The 24484-nt window shown below is 32.5% G+C and overlaps 1 protein-coding gene across 1 annotated transcript; it reads left to right on the forward strand.

The window, feature by feature from the left end:
• The first annotated feature begins 6303 nt into the window (after positions 1-6303).
• LOC127732622 (uncharacterized) lies at positions 6304-23289 on the forward strand. Its single transcript, XM_052241704.1, has 6 exons — positions 6304-6390; positions 17100-17176; positions 17272-17380; positions 18297-18400; positions 18821-18982; positions 19869-23289. The coding sequence occupies exons 2-6, from the start codon at positions 17113-17115 to the stop codon at positions 20333-20335; spliced, it is 906 nt and encodes a 301-aa protein (XP_052097664.1). The 5' UTR covers positions 6304-6390; positions 17100-17112; the 3' UTR covers positions 20336-23289.
• The last annotated feature ends 1195 nt before the right edge of the window (positions 23290-24484 follow it).

The following is a 24484-nucleotide window of genomic DNA, read 5'->3' on the forward strand; positions in this document are numbered from 1 at the left end:
AGAGAGGCGAAGGATACCAATGAGACATTCAAACTCATAAGTCGAAAATAAACTGAAAACGCCATGGCTAAAAAAGAAAAAGACAAACAGACAAATAACAGTACACAAAACAACATAGAAAACAAAAGACTGAGCAATACGAACCCAACCAAATAACTGGGGGTTTTCTCAGGTGCTCCGAAAGGGTAAGCCGATCATGTTCCACATGTGGAACCCGTCGTGTTGCTCATGTAAGTACAAACCTGGTGATATGTCTAATTCGGTAGGTCACATTCAGGGGAAGGGGACGAGATTGTAGTTACGACAATTGGAACATATCCGTCGTCATCTGTGAAACAGATATACCATAACGTTCAACCAACTAGTGATGGCGTCCGTAAAATTTTCGAAGGGATGATTTCAACTTCAACTTCAACTTGAATAGACTCGAAATTACAGTAATCGGCCAAATTGCACGGCAATTAATTGAAATATACAAACATATTTAACAGATTTGTAGTTCTGCTAGGAGGGATAATAGATGGAGTATGATTTTGACATAATCACTTTACTTTTATATATAGAGTATATAGTTCTCCACACTTTTCACTCTACCTTGACATTGATCTCTTTTCATAGTTTTATCTAGTAAAAGATTCAGTGATAATAAGTAAGCAGCATTCGGTAATTTTATAATCTAGGAAAAGAGGACGGATTGGAGGCTACGACACGTGGAACATATCCGGTTTAAACATTGACACAGATTTTTCATAACGTTCAATCCGATAATGTTGTCGTCCGTCAAACTTTCAAAGGGATGACTTCGACTCTAACACCCTTGTTCCGATCAATTTCTTTATTAAGAAATAATCCTTTGAGATATATATAAGTCAAATCTATGTTCAGCCTCAATCTGTGTCCTTTCCTTAAATCTCTGTCCTGTAACGTCATGATACTCAAATATGTGTCCTTTTTATTAGGTATCGGTAATTTGAATTGATGTCATGAAACTTATCTCTGTGCTATTTGGTTTCACCTGAAATTTATTTAACCATTTGCCCATCAAGACTTCGTTCAACTTGATGAACATGCCGGAACAGTGGTAAAATTTCACAAAACAAGTGTATCTTCCTTTGGCGTTTTACAATGTTACTTAATGGTATCAGTTACTAGATTTATAATTATATAATATTTAAGCCGTGCAATGACCTGCATTTATTATTGCAAAGTTTAATGGTGGACTTATGTTCATATGTAGTTATCAGCCTATTTTATATGTGCAAGTAAACTTTTAACGAACAATGACTGAGAAAACTCTCTAGTCCTAATAACTCTGTTACACAACGCTGTAAGTAACAAATATGACCAAGTAAACATTTGGAGCTAAACATCCGCATGGCAACACATGACACATATCAAAACGGTAGCGTGTGTGACGCAATATAGGACAGGGTATGACTTGGTTAAAAGGACACAGATTTGAGAAATATAATTGCAATGAATAGGACATGTATTTGAAAAAGGACACAGATTTCAGCCTAGACATAGATTTGACTCATGCATGTATATTCCATATCTAGGCGTTAATTGGGTGTGAGTACACAGCAATGGACAGTTCAGATTGGGAAAATTGAAATCATGTCTTTAGTTGTAGGTAGATTGTAGTTTTCAACCGTCCTTCATTACAATAAAAAAAAACGTTGCATGATTGTCAATGTGTCATGAAATAAAATTTCTTTCATAATGTAAGTTCTAAATGGAAAAAAATATTATATTACAGTATTTGTTCCTAACGAAATAAAGGGTATAGAATATTTGTTCCAAAAGGAATAGATCTTTTGGAATTGTTTATTACAAACTTTCTAGGAAAACTTCTGTTAGGCAGAACAAATATACGTTGCCAAATGAAACAACTGGTTTGACAAATAGAAATGTTGTGTTAAATAATGCATGTGTGCACTCAATCATCTCCCTAGCCTGCTGTCAACACCGCAGTGAATTTGAACTCCGCTTCGGCAAGGCGAGTTCGACTAAGATCTTAATTGACTATAATAGCAAGTTTTCTTTTCGCCGGGTAATCCGACTTCCTCACAAAAACCTAACAACCATGATATAGCCAAGTGTACTGAATGTGGTGTTAAACACAACCAATCAATCAATGAATCTCCCTAATTTGGGACAATGGTTAAAAATGCAACATTAAAACAAAACATAAAAATAATGTGAAAAGGGCTTGACTCCTCAGATTCGCGCTATTAACACAAAAACAACTAACAAAATTAAAAAGGCACAAATTTAAGTTATATATATATATGAGCACTCGCAGTTAATAAAAGCAGGTTTTAAGTCTTATTTCTACCAATACATAGGCCATAGCAAATTCATAGATGTAAGAGGATATAAGCTTTTTGTAATATCCTTAATTAATGTAAAGTGAACATATCCGTTTGATAAATCGATGACCTTGGCCTCTTTTGAGCTAATTTGCAAGCATACATTCAGGTGGATAAATGTCTCATTGCATGGCAACATCTTAATCCTATTTTTATACAGAGTTGTCTTTATTCTTTGCAAGCATACATTCGTTTGGTCTCTTGCGGATAGTTGTCAATGTCAACATACTCTATCCGTTATTTTTATACAAAGTAGCTTTTTAGACAAATTGTTTCTGATATAACATTTATTTCTTCATTTACATAATTTGATAAATTGATATATGTTTGGAAAATTATTTCAATAGGTTTTTTTTTCTTAAAAAGAGGAAAACTGTATACATCATCAGGGTTTTGAAGGCTTATCTATTTATGACTAACTATTCATGGTAAAGGTGATATAGAGAAATTGAACATCAATTTTCCATTTGAAGCATAACTTTGTGTGAAGCAACTTATTATGTTTCCTTTGTTCTTGAGAGTAAATAACACACCAGACCTCTCATAAACTGACAATAATTATGAATACCTGATTATGCTCTACAAAGAATCGATTTACATAAAAAGAAAACCATTCGATAAAAGTCAATAGGACAGTAACACCACAACAACAAAAAAGAAACAATAGGGGTCAATATACCTTAATGAAAACTGTTATGAACGTTTAATTATACTTTGATAGCTTTGTTTGGTCGAAAATGTTGTTCCTGGCAAATTAAAGAGTTGCAGATTTTCCGTTAAGAAATTCCGCCAACTTGTGTCCTTCGAGTGACAACTTTTGTTTTTACACTTGTTGTTAATCCTTCATTCCATTATAACTGTTATTTACCTGCTTTATATTGCTAATTAGGTATCAAGATGGAAAAAATAGTGCTTACTTCCAAAATTATGCCGCATTATGTATGTGTTGACAGTGATACGTATGAATAACATTGAACGTTAGCGACCTATTGTCTACAAGGATGGTTATATGTGTTACGTATGCATAAAAAGGGAATTTTCCCACGGTAAACATGATTAATACTTGAATTCGAACTTATCAGCTGAAACTATAGGTATTTATTTTTCACATACGAAAACATCTTACAAAAAACCGTTTAACATTTAAATATTTATTGTGCCTGCAATTGTTGTATTGCGTTCTAAATAGAATGAATTTCATAACAGCGTGGACATGGACACATGATATTTAAATGTTATCGTGTTTATCACTGGCTGTCGACATCAAAGACTTCACGCAATTGCAGTATTGTAAATGCTCTTTTGTTCCGACGTTGGAAAGTTCCGGGCGGAAAGAACTAACTAGCCGAAAAGTTCCGGAGGAACTTATTAACTAGTTACTTTGTTCTTCCTCTGGTTTAAAAGTTCCACCGGAACAAAGTGACTAGTTGAAAAGTTCCAACGGAACATATCAACTAGTTAGAAAGTTCCTTTTTGCCAAATTAGTCAAAACCGGAACTAACAAACTAGCCCAAAAGTTCCAACGGAACTTATCAACCAGGCAGAAAGTTCCATTTGGAGAATTGATGCAAAGTAAAAGCGCAACATATTATATTTGAACCTTTCAAAGGGTAACCAAGATACTGATTACAAAAGTCAAAAGGAACTTATCAACTAGCCACAAAGTTCCTCTTTGGCAAATAAGTCAAAACCGGAACTAACAAACTAGCCCAAAAGTTCCAACGGAACTTATCCACCAGTCACAAAGTTCCATTTGGAGAATTGATGCAAAGAACCACATGAGGAGGGGGGTATTCTTCCCTCTCTTGAGGGTACCATGAATACTAAATTTGCATGATAATGCAACTTATTCCGTTTTATGTGAGCTATGAAATACAACTTAAATTTTGCATATTTGTCCCCAAAGAAACCCCTTTCAGTGCTTTGGGTATTCTTGTAAATTAATGGTTTGCTCTTATATATACTGATACTCATTCTTCCCCCTCTTTCTACAAAAAGGACGAAATATGGTATATTCGGAACGATGTAACTAGTTGTTCTGTTCCGCTAGAACTATTCAACTAGCTACATTGTTCCGGGACTTTTCAACTAGCTACTTTTTTCCGGAACTTTTCAACTGCACTCGAAATAAAACAAATAGTTGGAAAGTTCCATCGGAACAAAGTAACTGACGGAACATAGTGGCTGTTACATTATTATGTCAACATAACAGTAACAGTGCACTGTGTAATGATAACCTTTAAACTGGGTGCACTCGTTTAATTATTCTAATATAAAAGGTATTATGAACATATTTAATTCATGGATAGATACTGAAACACAAATTAAAAAAAAAAGTACAATTCTAAATCAAATAGCTGTGATCCGTCCATTCGTTTTTCAAATCAACAGAACAGCTGCATTTAACAGGTCGGGCACATTTCCTTATACGAACATGTATTATTTAAATTAGCATACGTATGCCCCGTCAATGTATGTTTTAGTGTTTGTTTACAAATAAAGCTTCTTTTTTTTATTTTAGCGATTGACCAATCCACTGAATGATTTGCAAAGCATGATGGACTACTTGTCTATAAATGCATGATGGACTACTTGTATATATATATTCAAAACAAATTCCTATAAACTTTCATGCAAAAACTTTTATTTTATGAATTGACATGTGTAAAATAGTAATGATGTATATCCCCATTGAGAGGTCCCTGACATACTGTAATTGCGAGAAGTCTTTGTCGACAGCCAGTGACCGACACGATAACACTAATGTCTTGTAAAAGTATTAAAAACTTCTTTCAAAAAGAAAAATGATACGAGGCAGTTTATCCTTTATTATTCAATTCCATCAGCAAGGTACTTGAGTAATTGATTACAAAAGCGTTATAAAGAAAATCTTAAAAAAACACTTTTAAAATAGTTCAAAAAAGTGCGTCCTCTGTGATACAGATGCCTTCACATTTTTTGCCCTATATTTACTGCGTCGCTCTTTGATTAGTTGGCTTATAACCTCATTAACTTCATAGTTATGTGATAACGTTGTTACGGGAATGTTTGATACTGTGCAACATGTTCTGTTGCTGAAACTGGCGAAGATGCCGAAACAAAAGCCAGTGTCCGACGACTTGTCTCCTGTCTATAAAACATAAATCCACTGGCGGAACTAACTCACAGACTGGTAGAGCGAATACAAACGATGACTTTCAGTATGGATTTTTATTTACACTTTAAATGAACGGATGGTGTCAATTCAAAAGGCTGACTCCGACTGAAAACTTAACTCCAGTCGACACATTATAAAGATAGACAATGCTTACAGGTTACCAAAGAATTAAATTACATAATAATAAATTGACAAATTTTACAAACATACAATTAGTACGTAAAAAAAATAACAATAGACGATGATTGAAAAACGGATTAATGCCAATGCAATCATACATGTACTGAACAAGAACGGATAAACGGATATTCAAAAGAATTATCTATGTACGCTATAAACATTAATGGATTAAAAAAATAATGAAACGAAATAGTGATGTAGCATAAATTAACATATCTCTTGTAGAGTTTTTCACACAGTTTTAGATTAAAAAAGCACATGAATGGTATTTAAGAATGCAAATCGAAACACATTGTCTATTGAAGTTAGAATGAAATTGTCTGAAAAGATTAGACAGAAACTATAAAAAAAATATTAGAAATAAGTCCGAATGTCCGAAATAAGAAACACACAATTTGGTTCGTCTTTTTTCCACGATCGCAGTTACTGCAATTTAAAATTAAATGAATGTTATGATGTTTCTATAAAATTTCTATTTCCTTGTATTTATGCAATTGAAAGTTCATTTTGAAGAGCCGTTTCCTCTACACAAAACGTCCGGTATTTTTGAAATAAATATCTATTGCGTACTTTTTGCCATTATGTTAGAAAAATGATTTGCAGAAAGTTAAATCTGGTCTTATACTCTGTGTTTTATTTACAATGCACTGGAACGGAATACACTGGAAAGAATGTGTGTTGGTAAGATCCTTTTCTTACATTATTTTCTTTAAATTAGTGGGTTTCATAATAAAGTCATCTTTTAGATTTGCTTTAAAGACAAATCAAAAGAGTTCAAACAGACATCGTACAAATGAAAACTGTATAATTCCTACACTTCACGCATCAGAGATTTTTCTAATTATTCTTAGCCTTAATTGTCATAAATTTTCCCACTTATTTACATATTCGATTAAAAAAAACATATTTCATTAGAAATAGCCAATGACTTGAGAATAATATAAAAATACATTTTATTGTAACAAAGTAAAAAGTCAGGGTTTTGTTTACTTCCGTTACCAAAAACAATCATTTAAAAAAAAAACTTATACATTTCAAATAAAAATCAACTTCTTTCAACATTTTTTACCGCCCAAAAATGCATTATTTGCATGCCATGCTAGTATTTTGAAAACTTCTAATCTTTGTTAGACCTATTATGATATAGGCAGCGAAACTTAAGTTATTTTTAAACATTCACCTAAGTTTTTCACAAAATCTGAATCTTTTTTTAACTAAGTTTTCAAGGACGCCAGTCTAATCTTTGGTATGGGACTTTTGATATTATTATATTACAGCCATGTATACTTTGTTTAGAAATATAGGGCATTTTTTTTTAAATAATAATCAATTAAAGTATTTAGATAATACCTTTAAACAGACTTTTGTACAAATGTACATAACAGAATTAAACTTCACATATTATGTATGTAATTATTACAAAATGCAATAGTGTATTGGCTCAAACACATTTACAATACATTAAAGTTTAGGGAACAGTCATTATCTATCAGCTGAGGGGTCGGTTCATTTTAGGGGGGGGGGGGGGGGGTCATTACCAAAAATATCATACAGTTGGGGGGGGGGGGGGGGTTGCCATCAAAAATTTTATTTGACTGGAAGGGGGGGGGGGGTCACACAATGAAAGTTTTTATGTCTAACAAGCATATAAATTGTTGACGATATTGAAGTGAGTGTGCAATCTTTTAAATAATTTCTGTCATTATTAAATCATTGATCATGTACAGCACTAGCAGGATGCCTAAGTTCTCAAGGGTAGTGAATCTGGTCACTCCTTATCACAGTCATCTGTTATGGTTCATTATCCCATTGAACTATTATATTGACCCTTTATCCATAGGATGTGAAAGTTTACAATCCGACTTATCTCAAGATTAACAACTGTATAAAACATTTGTCTCTTACTAGTTTTGACCACAGGAAACAATGAGTTTTAAAAGTTTCTGAACATGTGTATTACAACTTTCTGAAGTGTTCAAATCATTTTGATGCGATTACGGATAGATATAGGACTGTAAAAGGTGTGTACGTTCTAAAATAATTTGTAAATATGTATAACTATTTTATGAAATTATTACAAAGATATCGAATAATAATAAGAATTTTTAATGTTCAAATCGAGGGCCCTTGTTGGGCAGCATGGCATTCACACACACAAAACAAGACACTGGGGTTTCGTAAAACATTTTTCACATTGAAATAAAATATTGAAAGTTCATATAATTATTAACCTACATTTATATTTCTTTATGTCAAATAAATCATGTACATTTTTGTACATATTTGATCCAGGAAGGACTAGAACCATAAAATCAGCAATATTTGTAATGTGCTATTTTCAGTTGCACTTCCAAGAGTGGGATTGAAATAAAAAAATAACTATACGATGAGAAAATTAAAATCCACAAAACATTTATAAAACTTCAAAATTTTAATAAAGGCATTAAAAGAATTGAGACATATTGTTTACTCTTTTTTTTATGTTTTTTCATTCACAAATAATTCTGTGTCAGACAGTAAATTTACATTTATTCATAATAGAGGGGAAATCATTATTGAAAGGTTATATATAAAATTTGTACAATTTTATAGGTTGCAGTCAAATAAATTAAATTTGGAACAAAGAATTTTCTTTTTTTTTTTTTTTTTTCTTTTTACGTCATTTCATTCATTTATAAGAGCACATGCTAATGTATATAAACAAATTTGGCTAGAATTAGCAGTTTCAAAACCAGGGACAATCTGTATTAAGATATGACTTCATTCTGTTCATGAAGGTTCAAGTTAAAATGCAATATATTTTTTTTTCATTTAAATGCTTATTTTGTCAATTTTTCTTCTTGCATGTGTCAGATATTCATATTCGAAAGAAAAAATACAAGACGAAAAACTCTATTGTATACTCAGGGTTTTCTCAAAGAAGAATAAACTGAAAAATGTTTACTAAAATCAGTTGCATCAGCTTCAAAACAAAGTACATGGAAGGTCATGATGAAACATCAAGGCAATATAATATTTACAGAATATCACCAGAGACATATATATACACATATATATACACATAATCACTTTAATACTAGTGTTTGCTAACCAGACAAAGTAAATTATCTTTATCAAATTAATTAGTTCAAGCTACTTATATAAAATAACAGAACTATAGTGTAGAATGTATTATAAAATATCAGTTCAAAATCAAAGAAAATGAGTACTGCAATCAAGGAAAATCTTTTTATGCTGTATTCTGTTACGGAAAGTGTCAATCTCCACATACTTCTCATAGCTATTTTTCAAGTCAATGCCTGCAACTTTGTACTATGTAGCTTGCAGTTATCATCTTTTTTGTTGGGTGGGGGTCAAACTATGTTCTCAGGTGGGTCATCGTGTGGTTCATAAGAATCATGGGGGGGGGGGGGGGGGGGCGGTGTTGCCAACAAAACCTTTTAATGTGAAAAATTTGAACCGACCCCCTCAGCTGATAAATAATGACCATTCCCTTATCACATATAAGAGCATAACATCGTTATATAATATCCAAGCAATATATAATTGGTGGTTTTAAATATATATATATATATATATATATAAGTCTAGAGATTTGCACAACGATACTAATATAAGATGGTATTATACGAAGATGTTGTTAATAAATCGTGTTGACAAATATTTCGGCTTAACAAATAGCCTTCTTCGGTGTCAATTATTTTAACAATACTGATAATATGTATAAAAATAGCTCAATAATACAGGTAAGTTTTGGTCTATTGATTTAATCCAAAATCCTGAACATCATAATATAAAACAAAACTCAATACTCAAATATACGTGACTGTGTATATTTACAACCCAAAATGAGTGAAAAATAAAACTTAATATTTTTTATTGATGCCGTTTGGATGATGTACATTTAGTTCCTTTATCCAAAAGCTTTCCCGAACCTGTCGCTGGGCATCACTCCAGTGAATGTTCTGTTCAATCACTAGGATCTTCATGCGGTTAAAGTCATCAAGTGTGTGACCAGACTGTCTGAAATGCTGAGAAACTGGGAGAAGTGGCTTCTTAGAGATATCACTCCTATGGCCATTGAGGCGTTTGTGGAAAGGCTGCTTTGACTCACCAACATATTGGAGGCCACAAACCGAACATTCTAGAATGTAAATAACATTCATACTTTTGCAGTTAACATTGCAAAATATCTTATAGTTATTTTCGGTTGCCTTACTGTGAAAAGTTGATGAGTGATGCATCTGTAGGCAGCATTTGCAGCGTTTTTCATCACACGAACGACATTCTCCAGAAGTATATATATATATACAAGTCTAAATTGAAAACAACGTTCAAACCTATGATTGCGTTGGATAAAAACCGCAATTTTTATACGTGTGCATGCAAAACAAATTTCTTGTTAGAGGGGTCTAAATACAGCACAAACAACATTTTCCAAAAGACCAAAAAAGTGAAAAAGTATATTTTAACAAAACGCATTTGACTAACAGGTCGAACAACAAATGTTCTTAAACTCTGCTGACTGCCATTGGCGATTGCCAAATAAACGGATCACCGATGTAATAAATGGATCTTAATTATAAATCTAATACTAAACAGAAAACAATAAACTTGCGGAAAAGATGATATACCGCAAACAAAAGGTGCAAAGGTTTTTGTACACCATATCCGGATTTCGACAATTAATGTCTCTTCAGTGATATTAGGAATCGAAACAGTATTTATGTACAAGTCTAAATTGAAAACAACGTTCAAACCTATGATTTCGTTGGATAAAACCCGCAATTTTTATACGTGTGCATGCAAAACAAATTTCTTGTTAGAGGGGTCTAAATACAGCACAAACAACATTTTCCAAAAGACCAAAAAAAGTGAAAAAGTATATTTTAACAAAACGCATTTGACTAACAGGTCGAACACCAAATGTTCTTAAACCCTGCTGACTGCCATTGGCGATTGCCAAATAAACGGATCACCGATGTAATAAATGGATATATATGCCTAAAAAAGTGTGCAAATCAATACCAATATTAAAAAAGGAAACAGTAAATACAAGTATCAATAAATATTTCGGATAACAGATATCATTCATCAGTATGATAATAATGGTGTAAAATGAATCATATCAATCTACGTATTTATACATCCAAAAATGAATAGCACTGTGCGATTTGAACTGATATAAATCTAGACTTTCAGAGTTGACGAAGGTATAGGGGTTATAACAGAGACGGCATCAGTATTCTGTTAATTCAGAAATTATTGCGTACATTTACTATTGCGATTTTTGAAGAATGGACAAAAATGCGAGATTTATTATTGCAATTTCAGGAAAATCTGCATACACTTATATGTATCAGATATCAGAATACGAGTTCTTATTATTGCAATTATCCCCCAGTCGCATTATTCGCATTTATAGAAACCTCGCAATAATTTCTGAATTTACAGTATTCAGTATTTGCTTGCAAGTCAGACATCTTTTGTTCCCACAACCCTTGCAAGAGCCCGCTGACGAAGAGCCTGGTTTAGAGGATAAATCAGCTCTCATCAGCTAGTCTTTAAGGCTTTTGGGCCTACAGAAAGCCAGTACGGGTGATGATCTTTGATAGTTTTGAATGTTTTTCTATTTCTTTCCAATTTTCTAGGATAATGTGTGATAATTTGTCAAATTAAGGATGGTAAGTCAGCACAAACGGGACTCTTTTGTTGACCTTAATCTCTTTATATTGCAAAAGTTCATCTTGGCTGACGTTTTCAGCGCGAGAAAAAACCTACATAATTATCTTGTCTTTTGTAGCCCCGATTTTTAGGTGACCACGAAGCTCTTGTAATCGTTTTTTCACAGAATCATTGGTGGAGCAAATCCGCTTCGTTCTGATGGCCTGGCTGTAGGGAATTTTCTTTGTGCAGTGTTTTGAATGACAACTTATGGGAGAAAGATATTGATTGTGAGTTTGCAACATAGATCTGTAAACATAATTCGATCCTTCACTTGTGTTGCAGTGTCAAAAAATGAGATCTTAGAGTCGGAGATTTCATAGTTGAATTTTATTGAGGAATGGACGTCAATGGCATGTTGACAGAACTTCTAAGTTCTTGTTTAGTATAAATATTAACCCACTTCATGTCAATATCGTCGATAAATCGGCACCAAGAGAGAGTTCAAGGATTCCATTTTCTTAAGATATGTGTGTTGTATCTTGTATGTAGGATGGTATGTTTTATACGTGTGGTCTTAAAAAAGTCAATAAATTCTGATATTTTCTCTGTAGAGTGGTCATTGGCTGAAACTATTGGTCTACCTGGATTGTAAACTTTGTGTATTTTTGACAGAAGATAGAAACGTCCCGTCTTTGATTTTTCGGTTGTAGGTATTCAAATGTGTCCTCATCTATATGATCCTGTTCACACATATTTTTCAGGTCTGTGGTGACTGTTTTGTTGAATTTAGGAGTTGGGTCAGAGTCTTATTTCTTCTTAAATCTTTCATCAGAAAGTTGACGTTCTGCCTATTGAATATAATCACATTTGTCCATGACGGCAACAGCGCTGCCTTTATCTGCTAGTTTTATTATTATGTCGTCTCTGTTTTTAAGCAACTGCACAGCTTCATTTTCTTCAGATGATGAATTGTTGAATGTATGGGAAGTAACGGTGTTACGTCGCATTTAATTTTGTCAATAATATGTCTAAACTGGCACATTTACTGGGTTTAGGAATCTATGAACTTTTTTTCCTAGATCTTGGAATTTCCACATTGGGCTCATACATGACACAAGATCAACAACTTCTTTAAAAGTCTGGTCAACTATTCGTTGTTTAATCTTATTCAAAAAATATTTTATCGAAATTGACTGAAAAAAATTATGGCTTGGAAAGGTAGTTCTTTAAATTTTGTGTCATAGATTTCAGATTTTTTTTACTTTTTAAAATCATGTTTACATTAAATGTATCAAAAACACCTGTACAAAATTCCAAGATTAGGGGCATCTTATCTTTTGGATATCTTCGGAATATAATATATATTTTTTTGTATATCTAACCGATTTTTTTAACAGTTCTATTGTGTAGAAAAATGACCACCATTCATTGTAATAGAAATTATATCGTTGATATCTAGTTAGTTGTTATATTGGTTGCGTTGTTCCTTATGAATCTTGACATACTCTCAACAGAAGAACTACTTCTATTAGTCATTTAATTGATGTTATGCCAACATCACTTTCTTTTTAGCGTAAAATTAGAAATTAACAAATATGGTAACTGTCCGAAATTGGGTCAAAATGTTGCGTATTCTAAAATATAATAGAGGTCACCTTGACAATGGTGATAAAACATTAATTTGAATTGACCGGAGAACGATTTGATATAATAGTGATAAACAAAATGTTTTCCTTTCTTAATAACATACAATTTTAGTAATCATTGTAACGTCACCTTTGTCCAAAGTTTATGTCAAATATCTGTCACAATAGTTCCCTGTAGTCATCACAATAGTTCCCTGTAGTCATACGTATTATTTTGTCTGATTTGAATACGATTGTTTCCAATGATTTCCTTGTTAGTTTTTTAATTGTTTTACTACATCTGTTTCCATTTTTAGATTATAAACAAACCGAAGTTGAATTTTAAATAAAGGATAAAACAGAAACAGTTGTCTGTTTCCTATCTTGACTTACATGTACTTTTAGAAACTGACAATGAGGGTCAATTGAGTTCTGATCTTTATGGCAAAAGCGGTGATGCTAAATTTCCTGTACCAGAAATGAGAATACTTGAGTTACAGTTATGAGGGTATGGATGGGATTTACAGAATAGAGAATAATGGGCAAAATGTGCAGAATAAATGGCAAAAAAAAAAGAATAGAGAAAAATAAGCCAAAACAATAAAGAATAGAGAATAATGTGGTGCTAAAATATACAGAATAGAGAACAATGGGCAAAAAGTATAAAGAATAGAGAAAAATTACCTAGAAAATTAAAGAATACAGAAATGAAAGACCCCCATCCAGACCCTAATTTATCTTGGAAAATACTTGATAAAACCAAGGAGTTACATTATATAATATAACCATGAGTTACATTATATAATATCACCTCCATGATAAAACTAAAGCAACGGTACTTGATGATGTAGTTCGCAAAAACTAATGCATCTGTTGTGTAGTACTTGCACCTTCTTTGAGATATATTTTTAACCTTAGTTTAAGATCTGCAAAATTTCCAAAAAGTACTTTTAAATCTGCAATAGTGTGCTCAATTTTTAAGGAGTAATTGAATGCAGTCCTGATAATTATAGACTTTAATGTAATACATTAACGTGTCACTACAATTATACCAAACTTAAGGATGATGAGTTAATAAGTCTTAATATTGATAAAAAAAATTAAAAAAATGGAGTTATATTTCTTAAAAGGCATTTGATTTGGTCAACAATCTTTCTTATTGAAAAAGTTCGAAATTTATAACGTCTCTAAAGATATTCTTGAATGGTTCAAATCCTATTTATCGGAGGGACGGCATAAAGTTAAGATCGCAAACACATTATCTGATATTCAAATCTTTCAATGCATTGGCACCTCCCTAATCAAAAAGAAAATATACAAAATGTAAATGTTGCAAATTAGCAGGTTTAGTTCCATTATCAACAAAATAAAAATACAACTGCCAAAGCCAAAGACATTGTTTTAAAGAAAACATTTGTGTATTTTGGTGCACTAATATGGAATAATTTGTGTTCACTGAGGTTGTGAGTACGAACCTGCTCGTTCGACTCGATCTTTATTGACTAGGATTGCCAGTTTTTCTGCCAAAAGTTGGTGGTTCTCTCCCTGCACACGACTTTCTCCGATAATAAAAGCTGGTCGCTGTGATTATACATCAATCAGTCAAAACATTTGGTTGTAAAGCCTCTGTCCTATGCCATTAGATATATAATTAGAATACTTTATTTTAATTCGATAAAGTATAAAACATATAAACATAAGCTCTGGTGAGCTTTTTCCGTCTATGAAAACGAATACAAAAACAAAGTCTCATACACGTATACAACATAAAACTGAATACAGTCATGCAACAAACAAACAAAAAATCTTAGCAAGCTTATATACAAATTACGATAGAAATGAATGACAATAACAAACAGCAATTCATGTGGCAAGCGCATCTCTGGGTCACTCAACAGCACTGAGGTCAGCACCGGTAAGATAAGAAAAATGTAAAGAGAAGCACTACATATCAAAGCAATCGAAGCTAAAAATTTGAGACAACAAATAAAATTAAGAAACCGTTTAGTAAACAAATTGAATAAAATGAGTTGCAATGCATACAGTATCAGCATGAGTGTGTTGACTTAATTATATTGTTTGGCTTATCAGAGCATACAACAGGCTGAAGCAGATCTCAGCATAGCGGGTGATATCAGGATTCCCTTAGGGTTTGTTATTTGTCTCTTCTTGGTCGATTTTTCAGATTGTAACATCGGTAAACTACTGTCGCCTTAATTCATTAGATTGTGAAGTCCAGAGAATTCCTTTGAGACGGTAAAGATGCATCACAACCAAACACGACCTTGTATGGTGAAACTCGTGCCTATAGAGGGGAATCCGTTTGGCTGTTCAGGATGTACAAATTCGCATTATTTCTGGACAGGGACGGACATAAATATGTGATGCCTCGTGAAAGGAGAGTGCCACGATGTCTGCACGTGAAGAACTCGTCTAATTACCGTTTCGTAGGTGGCCTGTTGGAAAGCAACATTTATGTCCCTATCCAACATAATAGAAAAGAAAGGATATGGGTATCCATACATGACACAAAATCAATATATGCAAGGAAAAAACAAAAAAAAACAAAGGAACATCCCTTTTATTGCTGTTCTTCATCATAAAGTCACAACGGAGCAAACAAATTCTCACCTCACTGCAAGTGTAGGAGGGCCCCTAGCACCGGTTTGAGCGGAATTCTTTGCAAACTGACGATCACGCCACAACTGTGAATTGAAGAACAAAGCCATGGAGTAATATCAATAAAATAAATCTGGCAAAGATATCAAACATGTACTGTCATAATTTATCCAGACAATCACACTGAAGCGTGTAAAAAACAATACAAACATTAAGACAACCACAGGGCACATAGCGATATATGTTAGATAACTTGGCTGGAAATAACGTATGTATAGGGCAAATAATACGGGTAGACTATACAAGATGTAACACCACTAACTCGGGCCAAGTCAAAAACAACATACACGTAGTATATATTTAAAACAAAATTGTTCCTACGCATAGGTGTAAATATTAAACTATTTAGAATACATTTTGGTATTTAGGTATCAAAGAAAGGTTAAGTACTGGGGATCCTTGTAGAACAACTTTTGACTGATAATTTTGAGTAATACAAAAATGTATGAATTAATTCTAAGATTTAGGGCATATATTGCCTGTATTTCAGATATGATATGAAGTACCTGGTTTGGTGTATTCAAAGTTCTTGTAATCAGTACGGTCTGATGTGTAAATAACGGTATATTGACATCCAACCCCCCAACCCAACCCAACCCCCCATAATTGTTTGAAAGTGAAAAAATTAAAGAAGAAAGCAATGGGGATCAAGAATAGGGGGTGTGCGTCTTATTAAAATTTGATTACACAGACTGGTCTTAAATTCAGAGAGCGATGTAACAAACACCAGAGAAGTTTGAAGTTTTAAGCGACATTTGAAAATCTCCAAGAGTCCTCTTTATCAGGGTCAACCCATTGCAGAACATACCTATTTGACTTATTATCAATGTGTTCTCTTCCTAAATATGCATGAACAATCTGCTACTGAACGCAAACAAATAAAATCACTCAGTAAAAAAATCCCTTTTTTAATCTCTGCTTCATATTACACACTTCTGGTTAGAATCTATATTTTCTATAAAAAAATCTTTTATAAATTTTATTCCATTACAAGAACAGTTTATCCTTCTGCCAGCATGACAAGAGTTCATACTTAACGCAGTTTCGCCAAAAAGAACTAATTATAGACATACAAACTTTCCGGATTCCCAGCTGGTATTTGAAGAATAAACTTAATTCCACCGAACCATTAGTTATTTTCTTTGCAAGATCTGTGTTTTTTGTCATATATGTCTCGATGAAAATGTCATGAAATTAAACAGGCAATTCATTGAATTGTGTTTCAAAATTTCAGTCATTTGACAAAATGACTTGGTAATTTTAGTCATTTTATAAATTGCCTGTAATTTCAGTCAATGTGATTAAATCAGAAAATGACTGTAACATATATATTATATATTGAATTCTAAAAGATCATCTTGTTTCTTTTCAAATACTGCTATTTCTTAGTTTTATTTCTCTTATAACTTTTAATTGTAGGAAGAAAACAGCCATGAAAGATAAACCAACGCCTTATTGTTGTTTTAATCATTATCATGACAAGAGTGAATGCAAAGGTAATTACATTTTGTTTTTTGCCTTTTCTATATTATCACAATTCTAGCACCAAGCTGAATTAACTTTTAAATCTGAATCGTGATTTATTTTTCAGAATGTAAACCAGGAAGCAAATCAACAGATGGAAAGAGATGTATTCCTTGTCCCCCTAACACATACGGAGACATTTGCAAACACAATTGTAACTGCGAATTGAATCAAAAGTAAGCAATAAGTTAGATTCTTTTAAAATATAAAACTGAACTGCAAAATATTAAGAAAAAATTATCCGAACGAAACATATCGAATATCTTGATTAAACTTTAAAACAAAGAAGATGCAAAACCTGATTTTAATGCACAATGTATTTGAATTTGTACTATTAGTCTGATAAGCTTAGTTTGTTTGTTTAAGTTTTCGAATGTATTCCCTTTTCCGGAGCTTTATCGTACAATTCTTTGAATCATAAAATACAATGTTACATCTTACAAAGTCTATCCGAATTATTTGCCCTATAAATACGTTATTTTATGCCAAGATATCTAACATATATCTTGATGTGCCCCGTGGTTGTCTAAATGTTAACATTGTTTTTGAACGCTTCAGTGTGCTTGTCGTGCCAATTATGACAGTACATGTTTGATTTATTTGCCAAATTTATTTTATTGATATAACTACATGGCTCTTTTCTTCAATTCACAGTTGTGGCGTGATTGCCAGTTTGCAAAGAATAACTTTAAGTGAGGTGAGAGTTTTTGCTCCGTGTTGAAAGCTCCTCGCTATGACTTTCAGATGAAGAACATCAACCGTTCAAAAGCGCTGTTACTTTGCTTTTTGTGTTTTTGGCTGTGCATGTATTGAATTTTTGTCATGGATGGATGCCCCATATCCTTTTTTATCTTCTTGTATCAAGCTCTAAAATCTTAAAATTAGAAAATTTAAATGGGAAGATATGATCTAATTGCCAATTAGGCAATTTTCCATCAGAGACCAAAAAGTAGAGGTTAGCAACTACAGATCACCGTACAGCCTTCATCAATAAGCTAAGCCCATACCTCATAGCAAGCTTAAAAGGCCCCGACATGACAAATGTAAAACAACTAAAAACGAGAAAAATAACTAATTTCATTTTTTAATTAGATGTGACAGACAAATTGGTTGCATAAATACTTATCCAGCATTGAGGAATGAAACTATCATACCAGTCAAATTGCCCGTTACACATGAATCTACAAGTATAAAAGGTATTTTTTTCAAAAATTTAATAAATTATATAAATCCGCTGACGGATTTTAGCCTTCAGTTTAAGAGCACTCAATTAATTGATTTTGCTTCAACTTTATATTTCGGATAAATGAAGAACAGAATACTTTAAGAACTTGTATTAAGTCATCCGTCGTAAATATTATAAACTGTACACAGAAAACTATTTTTCAAATGTCTATGACAAAGATTTGTAAAGACCACAATATGGTGATGTTTCGATACTTTTAAAACTGGGATTACCTTATAAAAATATTAACAAAGCCATAAAAGTTGCTATCCAGGCTGATTACCGTGAAGACTTTTTTTCCTTTAAATTACCAAATGACATAAGAAATAGATCATCATTATCTGTCAACATAAATGAAAATATAAGATATGAATATTGATTTTTTGAACAGATATAGTATCATCTGTGAAGCCCATAGTAATAAATAGAAACAGTGCCGTTTTGGAACATAAATTAACAACATATGGAATAGAAAAGATTAAGCACGTGACAAAAACAAGTAATATAAGAACAACAGAAACAAAACAACACACAGAGGATATTCTGCCACCAGGTTTGTTTTAGTTTTAAAAAATTCATATGTTTTTATTGTCCCCTGCGCAACGCGGTTTGAGGGACATAGAAGTACAGTGCGGACTCGACCATCCATGTGTCCGTGCGTCCGTCCTCTCACATGTAAAATTCAGCCAAATTTTTATGAAATGTATATTAAGGGTTTATATCAGCAATTTCTCGGACGAGTTCGAAAATCATTGGGCTGATCAACTATTTTTAAAGGTGTTATGCCCCTTGAAAATATGAATTACATGGACAATTGCAATGTTCACATATCTTGTACTGTTATGAAATTTATATCAAAAGTTTGTATCAATAATGTCTGCATGGGACGAGTTCGATAATCAGCACAAATCAATCATTTTACAGGAGCTATGTCCCTTAGAAAGGGAACCCGATTTTTTTTAAGGAAATTGCACTGTAAGCGCTGCTCTCAACCCTACATTTCTGGTCAAGATTTTTTTTTATGAAATAAATGTTTATATTAGCAAGGATTTGGAAGAGATCGATGATCAACGCCAACCAACTATTTTTTACAGGAGGTATAGACCCTCGGAAATATATAAGTTACATGGAAATTAACACTGTTCGCGTTCTCATGCCTACATTTCTTGTAGGATATTTTTAACGAAGTTCAAAAGAAAAAAAAAGAGTTGTTGCCTTTAAACTATGTACATCGGCGGGGGACATTTGAACACTGTTCTTTTACTTTCTTTTTTTTTGTGTTGAAAATGTGTTATACTTATAAGAAACAAAGAGTGGTTGTGACTTGAAAAAATGGAAAATTATTTTAAAGAAAATCAAACTTTAATGTAATAACCAATACGACTTTTCTATTGCATTTTGATAGTCTTATATGAAAAATGAAAAATTTCTACTTTCAGACACCAATTTCATATACTATGTGGTAGTAGCTGGAGGTTTGGTGGGTTGGTTTGTTTTTTGTGCTGCTGGGGTTAAAATTGGTTATAGGCGTTTAAAGCGAAAACACAATCTGCGTAATCAACAGTCCGAAAATGCAACAGTATCAGCTTTAATTAGTCCGTTTGCCACAGAGAGCATATATGATGAAATAGAAGAAATGTCCACTCCAAATCTTATATGCAGTCGTCGTCATTCCTACTTGAGTATACAAGAAGACGAAAAAGAAGATTTAATCGAATCGGAAGATAAAGACATTGTTCTTGCTTGTGAAGTTCAAATAAATTCTCAAAAAAGGAGATCATCAGGAGGGAGTGAGAAATCAAGTTTATCTTGTGGAAACTGTCAACAAAATGATGAAGGCGATTACCTTCATCCGTATACGTCGATACAGATTCAAGAGCAACAGACATACACCACATGTAATTAACATAAAAACATGATTATCACATTTCCCGATACATTGTAATATAAAAATAATAAACTTTCTGTTTTGTCTAAAACAGTGACACCAACAAATAAACTTACCTGTATGGCGGCACATGTAGTTGCTTGATCATCAGTCTACAAGTGCCTGTCAACATTAAATGTGCAGTTTTCATGATCAAATCGCCATCTACTATATTATTTTGATATAACATACCGACACTTTTCCTTTCCATACCTTTGCCTTTTTGAAAAGGAGGAATTAATGATAATATCAATGAACGCACTTACAGGGTATGTACTCCATGAAAAAAGTTGTCAGCCATGTCCCGTAACGTGAAGGTTTTTTATGGACACTATATTCATGCCCTGCCATTTTAATCCAATACATTAAGTCCTCTGTTATTTTAGAAGCCCTGACATTTTGCAAATTTATTGTCGGCTAGTTGTCGTGCAAAAAGGGAACGTCAAAAGTTTAATTGAAAACAACTAACACATCGGTCTTTAAGATCATGATCTTTTTATTACTAGTATCAGCAAAAGAACTCTGCTTTTATTTCATATTGCCCAGAGAGCTTTTTGTTGCTCATTACCTATCTGTTTGTTACAATTAATAACGGCTTTTAGCGAAACGTTAGAATGATAAGACGCCATATATGATTTATTTCTTATGAAACAAGAATCTTGCATTCTAATTGGTTAATTACCGGGTGTAAGCTAAACTATTTACACTGGATATAAAATTTGGTTTAAAATTTATATGAAAAAAATTGCATTAATTTCAAAAAATGCAAAAATTACAACAAAAAATTTGGAAAAAATTCTCAAAAAAAAATAAAATTGGGACCAATATTAAAAAAATATATATAACTTAGCCAAATTTTTGGCCAAAATTAAAAAAAAATAGTCATATTTGACAACGCGCAGCAACATCGGTGTTGAAAAAAAATGTAGTGGAATTTCTTCATAAGAATTTTTCAATTTTACACCCCGGTATAAAAATGAATAAAGAAACGCTTCATAAGCCTAAGTTCGTTTTCTTTGTTTAATCATTTTATCAGTTTAGTTATCTAACCGTTCGTTATTTCTTATGATTATTTGTAAAGAAGCATATCTTATGTAAATATTGATACTATCAGCAAATTTTGATATTTATATAATCATGCAATCAGGCAGATGGTCATAATTGCTTTTTGAAACGCATACCTTCTTTTGTTAAGAATTCGAGTTTCAGGTTTTTTTATAAAGAGTTGGCGCCTATAAACGTATTTACACTTTTGGTATTTAGCTATATTTTGCCTCCGAATGACCTTAGATCTACTCCGAATCACCTTTTGACGTCAGGCAACAATCACTTTATAATTGTGACGTCAAATGCTTTGAATTGTGATGTCAAAGTTTACGGGAACCTGTGTGATTTTACGTAATGGCGGACAAATTTGCATACAAGTGTAAATACGTCTATTTATGTAATGATAATAGTGCAGTTTTTTGTGTATGCCTGTTTCGGGGAAAAGTACATTTCCGTCGACAATTATATTTATTTGAATCATCGGGTCGAAGAGCGAACCATTGCCATATCTGATTGTGGTCTAAGAAACTGCTCTGGATCTACCCAATTGGTAATTGGATCTGTTCAGTTATTGTCCTTACAGTTCATCGTTATTAGATTTTTCATGTTCCGTCTATTAACTTGAAAACTTAAATAGACAAAATGTAGACATAAAAAATAATTAGAATACAAGATCATACAATACCACAAAAATATTTATATGAAGGAAACAATCGGGTTATTTTAGCGTGTTTGCCTATTAACTTGAAAACTCGAATAGATTCAAGCATTTCAAGCTACTTTAAGCCTGTGGTTTATCTTTTTGCTGTGCTTACAAATCAAGAAAAGATACGTATCATGGCTAGTGAATGATATTTTGATATGTCTGTATGAAGAAATCGTGCTTATCTTTACGTTTTTGATGTCACAAAAAGGGGGTCATGAATCTGATATAGCAAAATTTTACTAATATTGAATTAAATGTGATTTGGTAATAAGAACTGATATTTCGATATGCTTCGACAAATAAGCGAGTCACGAAATATCTGATTTTTAAAAGACTGACCAGAACATGCGCTTTGTCAAATGTTATGGCTTTGACGGAACTGGTTATGCTATTTTCCTCGTTAAAGAAATGAAGCAATTAGAACTTGGTCTTTTTTAGACTTGATGGGAAAACACATAGGATTCAATGTCTACCTGTATTTATATTTGTAACAATGACTAGATTCCTGATCGATTTTAAAATAACAAAACGGTACCTGACAAGTGAGCATTAAAATACACAAAAAACCTTTAGAATTTCTAATCATACAAAAATTTTGAGACTTTTTTTTTGTCTATTCCTTATTTTTTTAGCCATTTATTCTGCACTTTTTGTCCATTATTCTCTAATCTGTAAACACCCTATATCATATTCGGGAAGTAACCGCGTTTTTTGAGAATTTAAGTAAATGTGTCATTTTATATAGATATATGGTGTCTTCTAGCTATTCCTACATTTATATTTTCAGTTTCTGTCTATTCCTACATGGAAAGAACAATAGATGATTCTGGGAACTCCAACATGAATTTCTAATATTTTACCTATAAAATTAAAACTGCAGGAATAGTCAGAATAAACCAGATACATGTATAGTACACATGCTTTGCAATTTTATTTAGAAAGATCTGTAAATCATATAAACAAACCATACATTTGTAAATATCGTATATCAGCTCATAATTTAGGCATAGAAACAGGCAGACTCTATATGTGATCCGTGTAAACTCATCGAACGTTAAACAAACTTATTAGTAAATGTTATCTTATTAATGTTGTAATAAGATCTTTTAATATTGTTTACATTGGCAGTAACATCGATTTTGTCATCAACAAATTAGAACATAATTAAATTTGTATTCTTTTCGAGTGGTTTTTTGGGATGTATAAATACACATCCACGTTTATTTTCTATTTAGAGATTGCTTTATCGATATATAACATGATACATATTTATTATAAGATTAAATCCTAACTATCATACTGCCTGTCGATACTTTTATTTCAAAGTTCATTTCACAAGTCATGTCATCTTTGACTGTCCATGGCGTTAAAACACTAAATCCCTGGGATGTGTTTTAATTGATTTTAGTCTCTGATGCATGATTTTTTACTATTAATTGTTTTTGGCTTTTAACTAGCTTTCAGTAACTGCGAGTACTCCCAAATCGTACTTTCGTGTTATTTGACCTGTTGACACAATCTGCTATTCAATGTTTACTTATTTTGTGTTATATCTCGTCTCACTATTTTTAATATGTTCCACCTTTGATAAGTATTAAGTATGACGATACATTTTCACTTCTGTACTCGTACTGTGAACAACAAATGTATTTATTTTGTAAAAAATATTTCCGTACTCCTAACAACAAAATTATTATATTTAAATTTATCTGTGTACGTTACTTCCATTTTTTTCCCAGGTTAAAGTTGTCTTTTTGACATTGTTCTACATCTTTTTTTTTTTTATTAATATTGTATTTATATTTTGTCATAGATCAAACTTATTCGTTCAGTGCATGTTTACTTGTTTTTGTTTATATGTCTTTTTGATCGAATTAAGCCATTTCAATTGATATTTTATAGTGTGTCTTTTTATGTTGTAATGTTACACTACTGTTTCAGGTAAGGGTGAAGGTTGGCGCCTGTTAAAACGTTTAAACCCGCTGCATTTGTATGCACCTGTCCTAAGTCAGGAGCCTGTTGTTTAGTGGTTGTCGTTTGTTGGTGTGGTTCATAAGTGTTTCTCGTTTCTCGTTTTTTGTATAGATTAGACCGTTGGTTTTCCTGTTTGAATTGTTTTACACTAGTCATTTTGGGGCCCTTTATAGCTTGCTGTTCGGTGTGAGCCAAGGCTCCGTGTTGAAGGCCGTACTTTGACCTATAATTGTTTACTTTTTACACATTGTGGCGTGGATGGAGAGTTGTCTCATTGACACTCATACCACATCTTCTTATTTATAGATATTATTATGTTGATAAATGTACAAACTGTAACACTAGCTTTATTGTAGATGAATCATTTATCAATTATGGACTTTTGACGAGGTTCAATATAA

Source organism: Mytilus californianus, unplaced genomic scaffold (assembly GCF_021869535.1).
Source record: "Mytilus californianus isolate M0D057914Y unplaced genomic scaffold, xbMytCali1.0.p SCAF_26, whole genome shotgun sequence".
Lineage (NCBI taxonomy): Eukaryota > Metazoa > Mollusca > Bivalvia > Mytilida > Mytilidae > Mytilus > Mytilus californianus.

What these genes read in the sequence shown, in the direction of transcription:
- LOC127732622 (XM_052241704.1), top strand. Translation starts at nt 17,113, where the DNA reads ATGAAAGATAAACCAACGCCTTATTGTTGTTTTAATCATTATCATGAC. An exon ending in AACTGCGAATTGAATCAAAA is followed by an intron (nt 17,381 to 18,296) that starts GTAAGCAATAAG and finishes TTTTTTAATTAG; the next exon opens with ATGTGACAGACAAATTGGTT. An exon ending in AGAGGATATTCTGCCACCAG is followed by an intron (nt 18,983 to 19,868) that starts GTTTGTTTTAGT and finishes TTCTACTTTCAG; the next exon opens with ACACCAATTTCATATACTAT.